Source organism: Solanum tuberosum, unplaced genomic scaffold, assembly GCF_000226075.1.
Source record: "Solanum tuberosum cultivar DM 1-3 516 R44 unplaced genomic scaffold, SolTub_3.0 scf00053, whole genome shotgun sequence".
In the NCBI taxonomy this organism is placed as follows: Eukaryota; Viridiplantae; Streptophyta; class Magnoliopsida; order Solanales; family Solanaceae; genus Solanum; species Solanum tuberosum.
In genome coordinates, this window is record NW_006238979.1 from 2,222,423 (window position 1) to 2,234,596 (window position 12,174).

A 12,174-nucleotide genomic window follows, 5' to 3' on the forward strand; every position below is an offset into this window, starting at 1 on the left:
CTTACGGGGGCACGTAATTCTGGGACTATGAGGGTGACTGACCCTAGTCCAACTCGGTGTTAAGCCTACTTTCAACTAGAAATGTGTACAATACAACATAACTGAATTATACTGGATAGCTCAATATTCTGACATGCTAACTGAAAAATGCAACATTTAAGTACTAATAATGAAACATTTGAAATCTGAGGCATGTATATCTGTTTATCTATCCTAGCTAGTGTAATTCATGAACTAAACGAATCTACACAACTAGGGTTCTAAGTTTCATGCAAAGAACTAAGCAATGAATCCACAAAAACATGATAATCTGATTAAATACTTCAATTGATAAATCACAACTAATATCTAAGGTTTTAGAAACCCTAGGTCTAAGCAAGATATAAGAATCAAGAATCTAACTGAATTCTAGGGACCTAATGGGTGAAAGGAACCCAGTACTAAAATCCCATATACCTGGTGATGAATTTCATGGAGAAATTTTTTGATTTCAGGGCTGGAACTGAAGTAAACTTGCTGTGTTCTTGGAGGATTTTGGGTCGACTGTTTCTTCTCCTTTTGCTCTTATTTAATCGATTTGTTTATAAATGAATCGCTTGTGGAAAGATCTGACTAAGTTGCTATGCTTATACTAACCAAAACTACGTAGTTTAGGAGTTAAACGACGTAGTTTAGGAGTCCAATGCATAGGGGAAAAGACCAAAACTACCTTAACTTAAAAGTTGTCGAGACCAACGACGGACCGTGGATGGACCTATGGCCCGTCCTGTCATCTCATCATTTAGCTTCAGAGAATTTGGAACTGGGATCTGAACCACGGACAATGGTCCCACCTATGGTCTGTAGGTCCTGGCGTGGTTCTGGACTCTTTCTGAAATTTCTGGGTGGAGTGGAGGTGGTCAACCACGGACCCCACCTACGGTTCGTGGTTCAACCTACGGTCCGTGGGTGGTCCCCGTTGGTGGCACCTGCAACTTCTGAAATTCTGCAATTTGGTCTTTCCAGAATACGGGTTGTTACATTATCTCCCCCTTGGGAACATTCGTCCTCGAATGAAGTCTAAACTAGCTGAGTATGGAGGGAAGGAGCTGCAATCCTTACCACTAATAACGAGAAACTGAAATCTGACTGATTTGAGTTCCAAGAACATGAAAAAATGCTGAAATGTTAGTATAACTGAAGGAACAAGATATTGAGACTGATCTTACGCAAAGAGTAACTGAAAACTGGAGAGGAACTATTACCTCAAGTTGGAATGAAATTAGAAGGAAAGAGATGAGGATACTTGGCCTTCATGGCTGCTTCTGCTTCCCAAGTAGCTCCCTCTATAGACTAACTCCTCAACAACACCTTAACTGAAGCGACTTCTTTATTTCTCAACCTTCGAACCTGACAATCAAGAATTTCAACTGGAACCTCATCATAAGTGAGACTATCCTTCAAAACCACACTCTCTAATGGTACAATAGATTCCGGATAACTCACACAGTTCTTCAACAAGGAAATGTGAAAGACTGGATGAACCGCTACTAGTTCTGCTAGCAACTATAACTTATAAGCCATATTTCCAACCCTCTTCAGGATTTTGTAAGGACCTACAAATCTCAGACTGAGATTCCCTTTCTTGCCAAATCTCATCACCCCCTTCATAGGTGACACTTTCAGGAAATCCCAATCATCGATCTCAAACTCTAAGTCCATCTTCCTCACATCTGCAAAGGACTTTTGACGACTCTGAGCTGTCTTAAGTCTATCTCTGATGAGCTGAAATTTTTCCATAACATCATGAACCGAATTTGGCCCAATCAAGGCTGCTTCACCTACTTCAAACCAACCAACTGGAGATCTGCATCTACTCCCATATAATGCCTCATAAGGGGCCAACTGAATACTGAATGGTAACTATTACCGTAGGCGAACTCTATAAGAGGAAGGTAATCATCCCAACTACCATTGAAGTCGATCACGCAAGCTCTTAACATGTCCTCTAAGGTCTGAATGGTACGCTCTGCCTGACCATTTGTCTGTGGATGAAATGTTGTGCTAAGATTTACCTGAGTACCAACACCTTTCTGAAATGACTTCCAGAAATGAGAGGTAAACTGAGGACCTTTATCTGAAATGATGGACAAGGGAACCCATGTAACCTGACTATCTCATTAATGTAGAGTTTTGCATAGTCCTCCGTTGAATCTGTAGTCTTGACAACCAAGAAATGAGCAGACTTAGTAACTCTGTCTACAATTACCCAAATGGAGTCATGTTGTCTGTAAGTACAAACCCGTAATAAAGTCCATGTTTATCAGTTCCCACTTCCATGTAGGAATGTTAATCCCTTGAGTCATACCTCCTAGTTTATGATGTTCTACCTTCACCTGTTGACAATTAGGGCACTTAGCCACAAAATCTGTTATATCCGTCTACATGCCATTCCACCAAAAAACTTCTCGCAGATCATGGTACATCTTGGTGGCACCTGGATGAATAGAATATCTGGAGTTATGGGCTTCTGTAAGGATATGTTGTCTCAACTCACTCACCTTAAGAACACATAAATGACCCTGGTAGCGAAACACACCATCTCCCCCTTAGGAGAAAACCTCAACTTTCTATTGATGAACTGCACCCTTCAATTGAAGCAATATAGGATCACTGTCTTATTTTTCTTTAACCTCCGCTACATATGAAGATTTTGACCTATTCTGAACTATCACACCATCATCTGATAGGTTCATAAGGCAAACTCCTAAGCGAGCAAGCTGGTGAACATCTTTTTCTAATTCCATCATTTCTCCCTCAACATGTGCTACACTACCCATAGATAGTCTGCTAAGAGCATCGACTACTACATTGGCTTTACCAGGATGGTAAAGCACATTCATGTCATAGTCCTTGTAGGAATTCAAGCCATCTCCTTTGGCAAAGATTTAACTCCTTCGGGGTGAAACTTATTGAAGGCTCTTATGGTCTGTGAACACATCTACGTGAACACCATAAAAGTAATGTATCTAAATCTTTAGGGTAAATACTATGGCTGCAAGCTCGAGGTCATGAGTTGGATAGTTCTTCTCATGCACCTTAAGTTGTCTAAAAGCATAAACTATAACCTTACCTCGTTGCATCAACACACACCCTAGGTCGACTCTAGATGCATCACAATAGATCTCATAATTGTCTGAACCCTCTAATAGAGTCAAAATAGGAGTTGTAGTCAACCTAGTTTTTTGTTCTGAGAAGCTCTTCTCACACTCATCTGACCATTGAAACTTAACCTTTTTCTGAGTCAGCTTAGTCAATGGAGAAGCTATGGATGAAAATCCTTCCACGAACCTTCTGTAATAACCGGCTAAACCCAAGAAACTCCTAATATCTATAGGAGAGATAGGTCTGGTCCATTGCTTCACTGCCTCTATTTTCTGAGAATCCACTCGGATCCCTTCGCTAGACACTATATGCCCAAGGAAAGCAACTAATTATAACCAAAACTCACATTTCCTAAACTTAGCGAACAACTGGAAATCTTTGAGAGTTTGCAGAACAACCCTTAGATTAGTTGCATGTTCTTCCTCATTCCTAGAGTAAATGAGGATATCATCAATAAAGACGATGACGAACAAGTCCAAATACTGCTTGAACACCATGTTCATCAAACCCATGAAAGTTGCAGGAGCATTGGTTAGTCCAAAAGACATAACTACATATTCATAATGACCATACCAAATTTTGAAGGCTATTTTCGGGATGTCACTATCTCTGACTCTGAGCTGATGATAACCAGATCTAAGGTCTATTTTTGAAAAATGACTAGCACCCTGAAGTTGGTCGAACAAGTCATCAATCATGGGGATAGGGTACTTATTCTTGATTGTTACTTTGTTCAACTGCCAATAGTCAATGCACATCCTGAGATAACCATCTTTCTTTTTCACGAACAACACTGGATCACCCCATGGAGAGATACTAGGTATGATGAAGCCCTTATCTAGAAGGTGTTTCAACTGTTCCTTCAATTCCTTAAGCTCAGTTGGAGCCATTCTGTAAGGAGGAATCGAATTAGGCTGGGTATCTGGAAGGAGATCTATTTCGAAGTCAATTTCCCTTTCAGAAGGAATTCCAAGATTATATTCTCGAAACACTTTTGGAAACTCATTTAATACTGGAACTCACTCAAGAGTTGGAGTTACCGAGTTTGAATCCTTAACCGGAACAAGATGATAAATGTACCCTTTTGAGATCATCTTCCTGGCCTTAAGGTACGAGATAAATCGACCCATAGGCACTAAGCTTCTACCTTTCCATTCTAAGACTGGTTCGCTTGGAAACTGAAAATGAACTATCCTAGTTCTATAATCGACTGAGGCATAATAGGAATGTAACCAATACATGCCTAGAATGATATCAAAGTCTACCATTTCTACCTCTACAAGATCTGTTGAGGTGACTTTATGAGAGATTGTGACAGGGCAACTTATGTATACGCGTCTAGATATAATTGGGTCACTAACTGGAGTAGAGACTGAGAAGGGTTTTAAGAGAGTTTCTGGACTAACACCGAAGTTCACTGCTATATACGAAGTTACCAAGGACATAGTAGCCCCTGGATCTAACAACGCATAAACATCTGAATGAAAGACTCGTAACGTTTTAGTAACCACATCAGGAGAATCTTCCTGATCCTAGCGAGCCTGGAGAGCATACAACCTGTTTTGGCGCTAACCGCCACCTGTACTAGATGAAGCACCCTGCTGAGTTGGGCGACATGTTGGTGCTGTTAGACTGAGACCAACTATTATTACCTTATTGTCCCTATTTAGAAGAAGGGCAATCTCTCAACCTGTGGCCAGACTGACCACACCCAAAACATCCTTCCTTTCCTACAAAACACTCGCCCGGATGGTTCTTACCACACTTTGGACAAGTTGGGTAGGTCATATTACCTCTAACACTCCCCTAAGATTTAGAGCTTGATTCCCTACCTTTGTGATCAGGTCTGAACCTGGGGGACGGACCACTAGTTGATGAAGGTGCTAGTGTTGAAACTGCGAGCGATTCCCACCACCCAATTTCTGTTGAGAGTATTCATAGTTCCCTATTCTAGACTTTTTGTTGTCCTTAGCTAGTTCTCTAAACTTATCTCCCTCAACTTGCTGAGCATGAGTCATGAGCCTAGAGATATTCATATCCTCTAACAACATAGCATTTATGTATTTTGTCTTCACCAAGTCAGATACCCCAAAGAGGAACTTACTCATTTGTGCCCTGGGATCGGCAACCATATGTGGAGCATACCTGGAGAGCTGGGTGAACTTGAGTATGTACTCATGCACTGACATTGAACCTTGTCTCAAATTCATAAATTCATGCGCCTTAGCCTCACTCAACTCTCTTGGGAAGAACCTGTCTAGAAAAGCTCCGGTAAAACACTCCCAAGTCACAGGAGATGCATTATCTATCACCTCTATTTTCCTTCCACTGTGCGAACCAAATGTGTGCCACATCCTTAAGCTGGTATGATGCCAACTCTACCCTATCATTTCCAGTCACTTGCATCACTCCAAAGATCTTCTTGACCTTATCAATGAAGTTCTGGGGGTCTTCACCAACTTGCGACCCTAAAAACTCAGGCAGATTCATACTAACAAAATCCCAGACCCTAGCTGCCACTGATCCACCACTAGTATTTGTAGGGATTGGAACCTCCTGGTTATTTTGATTGGCCACACTTTGAGCTAAAAGTTGGATAGCATTATGAAACTCTGCATTCGAAACCTCATGGTTTGGGACTGGAGGAACTGCATTAGCGTTGCGGGAATTAGCATTCCTTGGGTAAGCTCTATAAGGAGCCATGATCTGAAATGCATAACGTCAAATTATAAAGGAGATCATACCCATGCACGAAAAGAATAACAAGAAAGTGATTTTTTTCCTAAAACACTTCGTAGCCTCCCCCTCATAGGTGTGGCGCTCTTCACACTCGTGAAATGGACTCTACTTAGTGCGGCTTCTCAGACATCCTAAGACTCTTAAACCTAATGCTCTGATACAAGGTTTGTCACGCCACGAGGCTACCCCCTAGACGTAAACACGGGACCTAGGATCACGAGTGACCCTAAGCTAATCGTGAGCTGGCATATCAAAAGTATACTTAAACAACTGAACAAAAGACACTCTGCAGAAGCTTAAAACATGAGATAAATTGAATGATGGGAAATACCCAAAATAGATCTTAATATATATAAATATTGAATAAGAGTTAATGATACTGGACTAAAACTCAAAATACTAAAGTTGAATTTATCTATGTCTGAAATAAGTCTCTAACTGACTAGAGATGCTGGGACATGCCACCGGCTAACTCTAATAAAAACTGAAACTAAAATGAAAGACTGAAATAGAAAACATGTTTATTATCCTCAAAGTATGAGAACTCGCCACTGATGATGTTGAATACGAATCGGGAACTAATCTACACGTGATCTGAATGTTGAGGACCTGAACCTACATCACGAAAAGATGTAGTGCAGAGTATGCATCAGTACTTGAAAGTTAATGAGCATGCATGATAGGATAAAGTTGAACAAACATATAACTAAACAAAGCGTATTAAGCAATGATATAATCTGAACATGATAGAGATGCTAAAATATACTGAATATGAACTAAACTGAATGCAATGACCAAGTACATAACATGTTGAGACTAAATACTGAAGTATATCTTAAAACCTGGTCAAATGCACTAGAGTCTAACTATGGGAACTACTATAAACTGACATAAAACCACGTGAACTGAACATGGAGTCCGATGTATACGCCCCATCGAGAGGACCCAATATACATTGACAGGGGTATAAAGGCATGACTGGCGAGATCACTAAATTTGATGCCCAATAGAGGGGACTTATAAACCTATAAGGGCACGTAGTTCATGGACTATGAACGCGACTAGCCCTAGTCTAACTCGGTGTTAAGCCTACTTCCAACTAGAAATGTGTACAATACAACATAACTGAAATATACTAGATAGCTCAATATTCTGACATGCTAACTGAAAATGCAACATTTAAGTACTGATAATGAAACATTTGAAATCTGAGGCATGTATACACGTTTATCTGTCCTATCTAGAGTAATTCATGAACTAAACGAATCTACACAACTAGGGTTATGAGTTTCATGAAAAGAACTAAGCAACGATTCCACAAAAACATGATAATCTGATTAGGAATCCTTTAACAACTAAATCACAGCTGATATCTAAGGTTTTAGAAACCGTAGGTCTAAGTAAGATATAGGAATCAAGAATCTAACTGAATTCTAGGGATCTAATGGGTGAAAGGAACCCACTAGTGAAATCCCATATACCTGGTGATGAATTTCAAGGATAAATCTTTCGATTTCGGGGCTGGAACTAAAGAAAACTTGTTGCGTTCTTGGAGGGTTTTGGGTCGCCTGTTTCTTCTCCTTTTGCTCTGGTTTGATCAATTTTTTTATGAATGAATCACTTAGGGAAAGATCTGATTAAGTTACTAGGCTTATACTAATAAAAACTACGTAGTTTGGGGGTTAAACGATGTAGTTTAGGTGTCCAACGCATAAGGGAAAAGACCAAAATGACCCTCACTTAAAAGTTGTTGGGGCTAACGGCAGGCCTGACCGATGGACCTACGGCCCATCATGTCATCTCGTCATTTGGCTTCAGAGAGTTGGGAACTGAGGTCTGAGCAACGGACCATGGTCCCACCTACGGTCCGTAGGTCCTGGCGTGGTTCTAGACACTTTCTGAAATTTTTGGGTGGATTGGATGTGGTCAACCACGGACCCTACCTACGGTCTGTGGTTCAACCTACGGTCTGTAGGTGGTCCCCGTTGGTGGCACCTGTAACTTTTGAAATTCTGAAATTTGGTCTTTCTAGAATACGGGGTGCTACAATTACAATATATTATCGGAGCCTCGACTCGGTAAACAAATGTGTGGAAGACCAACTCATTCGAGGAGGAATCATAAGACAACCATTTGACATAGCATCAGTCCTTCTTGATGAGATGACAAAAATCAATCGTGCTTGGTACACTAGAGAAGATCAGGTGTCTCCTTTGAACTTTGGGCTAGCAAAAGAACAATTGGAAAAGAACCAGGAGCGAGATGACAACATGGCCAAAATGATAACTCAAATGACATTGTTGACAAAACATGTCACGGGGAGTGGTTATGAAGCTATGAATCCAGCTGGAGAAATATTTGAAAACAAAGAGGTACATCTAATGTCAAGACTAGAGGAGGGTTCTTGTTTGAACTGTTTAAGGCCGGACGGGAATCAAGGTTGGAACATATTGAGTTGGAGAGAGAACAATGAAGATTGGTCTGATCGGTATAGATGTTGGAGAAAAGAAGACGATGTTGATGTTTGCTTTGCACATGCTAGTGGCAGTCCGAATTCTAGGGATAGTTCCATGAGCTTTTGAGTCGAGGATTTAATGTCTTGTATTCTAAATAAATTGGAGGAATCCGATGAGATTCTCAAGGAAATGAAGGTGGATTTATCATCCTTAAATAAGACAGTAAACTCCCAGCAGGCCTTCATCAAGCAACTTGAATCCCAAGATGATCCAACTTTCAGCCACACTAGATTCTAAACCGCAAGAGAGTCGCGCCAATGATACGATGGTGAGTTCAAAAATTAATCACAAAAAATGCTTGGAGATGTTGACTCGGGGTGGAAAAGCAGTGGGTGGTGATGTTAAAGTCGATGGTGAGGCAAACACTAGTAAAGAAAGATATGATGCCATTGATGTAAAAGGGTTTGGCGAAGAACCGAAAAATGACACACCCAAAAAAGTTGATGAAGTCCCAAAAATACCCATCACCGGGATTTGCAATCATCAACTGAGGGGGCTGCTTCTTCGTCAACACCTAAAAAACTATTGCCCAACGTCAACCCACCATTCCCTCAAATACTGAAAAAAAAAGGATGAAGATGCAAAGTACCAAAAGTTTCTATATGTTTTCAAGACTTTGTGTATAAATCTTCCTTTAGTGGAATCATTGTTGGAAATGTCAGGTTATGCAAAGTTCATGAATGAATTGGTCACTAAGAAGAGGAATATGCATTTTGAAATGGTTGAGGTGTCTCATAGTTGTAGTGCCATTATAACAAGCAACGTAGTCGTCAAGAAAGCTGACTCGGGGCATTTACTATTCCATGTACTATTGGGATATTTCAATTCACCAAAGCATTGTGTGACTTGAGGGGCAATTATTAACTTGATGTCATACGCCATTTTCAAACAACTTGGGTTAGGTGAGCCTAAGTCTACAACGATGCGTCTTCTCATGGCCGATCGATCTATCAAGGATCCTATTGGCATACTATATGGTGTTTTGGTGAAAGTGGATAGATTTATATTTCTGGCTGACTTTGTTATTCTTGACTACTAGATTGATGGTCAAGTACCTATTATATTAGGTAGGCCATTCTTGGCTACCGAAAGGGCTCTTATGGATGTTGAAAGGGGTGAGTTAAAATTTCGTGTAAATAATGAGGAAGTTACCTTCAATGTGTGTAATCGATGAAGCAATCTAGTGACATTCATGTGGTCTCAACCATTGGTGTAATTGACAAAGCAGTGGCTAGTGTGAGTGAGGTGTTTTGTGTGGGTGAGACCCTAGATGTCGTACTTTTGAATTATGATAGGGAAGAGATTCAAAATTATGATGAAGTTGTGGCTGCTCTATCGGGTTTAGGTTCTTATTCTAAAAATCCATTAAAGCTCGATATTAATCTTAAAAATCGGGAAAGTCCCCCTACTAAACCATCCACTGAAGAACCACCCAAGATTGAGTTGAAGGCGCTCCCACCTCATCTTTGGTATGTATTTTTGGGAGCAAACAACGCCTTGCCCCTCATTATTGCCGCAGGTCTGTTTGAGTGGAAAGTGCAACTACTTGTAAATATGTTCAAATGGTACATTAAGGGCATCAGATGGACAATTGATGATATTGTTGGAATTTCCCTCGGGATTTGTACTCATAAAATTCAATTGGATTGTGAATGCAAACCAAGTGTTGAGCACCGTAAAGAAATAAATCATCAAGTGGCTCGATGCAGGTATGTATATCCTATTGCGGATAGCAATTAGGTAAGTCTCGTGCAATGTGTACCAAAGAAATGAGGTATCACGGTGGTTCCAAATGAAAAAGAGGAACTTGTACCAATGAGACCGGTTACCAGTTGGAGTGTATGCATGGACTACCAAAAATTGAATGCATGGACCGAGAAAGATCATTTTTCAATGCCTTTTATGGACCAAATATTTGATAGTCTTGCGAGGTGTGGATGGTATTTATTCTTAGATGGTTATTCCGGGTACAATTAGATTTCTATCGCACCAGAAGACCAAGTAAAAAAAACAACATTTTCATGTCCCTACGGAACATTTGCTTTCAAAAGAATGTCTTTGGGGTTGTGCAATGCGCCGACAATGTTCCAACGATGTATGCTCTCTATTTTCACCGATATGGTTGAAAACTCAATGGAGGTCTTTATGGATGATTTTTCGGTTGTGGGTAATTCATTTGAAGTGTGTCTTGATCACCTTGGGAAGGTACTGCAAAGATACGTTGAAACCAATTTTGTTCTAAATTGGGAGAAATGTCACTTCATGGTAGAAGAAGGTATTGTTTTGGGGAATAAAATATCAAGAGAAGGAATGCAAGTGGATCAAGCTAAAGTTGAAGTTACTGCTAAACTACCTCCACCCATTTTAGTGAAAGGCGTCAGGAGTTTTCTAGGATATGCAGGTTTCTACAAACGGTTTATAAAGGATTTCTCTAAGGTAGCTTACCCCCTTTGTAAGTTACTTGAAAAGGAATCCACTTTCAATTTTGATGAAGCTTTCCTCAATGCATTCTTATTCTTAAAAGAAAAACTAGTGTCAGCTCCGATCATTGTTCCCCCCGATTGGAGTATTCCATTCAAACTAATGTGTGATATAAGTGGTGTGGCTTTGGGAGTTCTTCTTGGTCAACGAAAAAGCAAGCTATTTCACTAGTCGATTATGCGAGTAAGACTTTAAATGTAGCTCAAAAGAATTATACCGTCCCTGAACAAGAATTGTTAGCAGTGGTGTACACCTTTGAAAAGTTTAGAGCGTACTTGTTGGGTACTAAAGTGGTGGTGCACACGGATCATGCTGCAATTCGATATTTGATGGCTAAGAAAGTTGCAAAGCCAAGGTTAAATTGTTATTGCAAGAGTTTGATTTCGAGGTCAAAGATCAAAAAGGGTGTGAGAACCAAGTGGCAGATCACTTATCAAGGCTGGAAACTAATGTTGTTCCCGGTAAGAGGGACATTGAGGAAGCATTTCCCGATGAGTCGGTGATGATGGTCACTCATGGCAATCCACCTTGGTATGCTGATTTCGCAAACTATGTGGTGTTTGGGATCCTTCCTGATGGGTTGCATTATTATAAACGGAGAGGTTTTTATTTGATATGAAGAAGTACTTTTGGGATGAACTGTATCTATTTTAGGAATGCGCAAACCACATAATTAGAAGTTGTGTACCGGAAGTTGAGGTAAATGCAATTCTCCATGCGTTGACATTCGATGGACATCATAACGGGGTGCTCACAGCCGTCAAAGTGCTTCAAAGTAGTTATTATTGGCCAACATTATACCAAGATGCACACTCTCTTGTTAAACAATGTATTCAATGCCAAAAGCAAGGAGGGATGTCAAGAAAGCATGAGTTTCCTCTTCATTTTATTCTACAGGTGGAGTTGTTCGATGTCTGAGGAATCGACTTCATGGGACCCTTTGTGAGCTCTTACGGAAATAAGTATATCTTGGTGGTGGTTGACTACGTTTCTGAATGGGTAGAGACTATAGTTTTACCCAACAATGAAGGGAAGAGTGTTGTGCAATTCCTGAAGCAATATATTTTCATAAGGTTTGGTACTCCACGTGCAATTATTAGTGATGAAGGATCTCATTTTTGCAACCGTTTGTTTACTTCATTGTTGAGAAAATATGGAGTTAAGCATAAAGTTGTTGCCCCTTATCATCCACAGACAAGTGGGCAGGTTGAAGTATCAAATCGAGAAATGAAGGGAATTCTGGCAAAAATAGTCGATGTAAATTGGATTGACTGGTCTAGGAAGCTACATGATG

General features: G+C 40.3%; 1 protein-coding gene across 1 annotated transcript; it reads left to right on the forward strand.

Moving 5' to 3' along the window:
• Positions 1-10,517: 10,517 nt before the first annotated feature.
• On the forward strand, positions 10,518-11,051 carry LOC107060034 (uncharacterized mitochondrial protein AtMg00860-like). The gene has a single exon (XM_015307325.1). It carries the CDS (start codon positions 10,518-10,520, stop codon positions 11,049-11,051), a length of 534 nt encoding a protein of 177 aa, XP_015162811.1.
• The last annotated feature ends 1,123 nt before the right edge of the window (positions 11,052-12,174 follow it).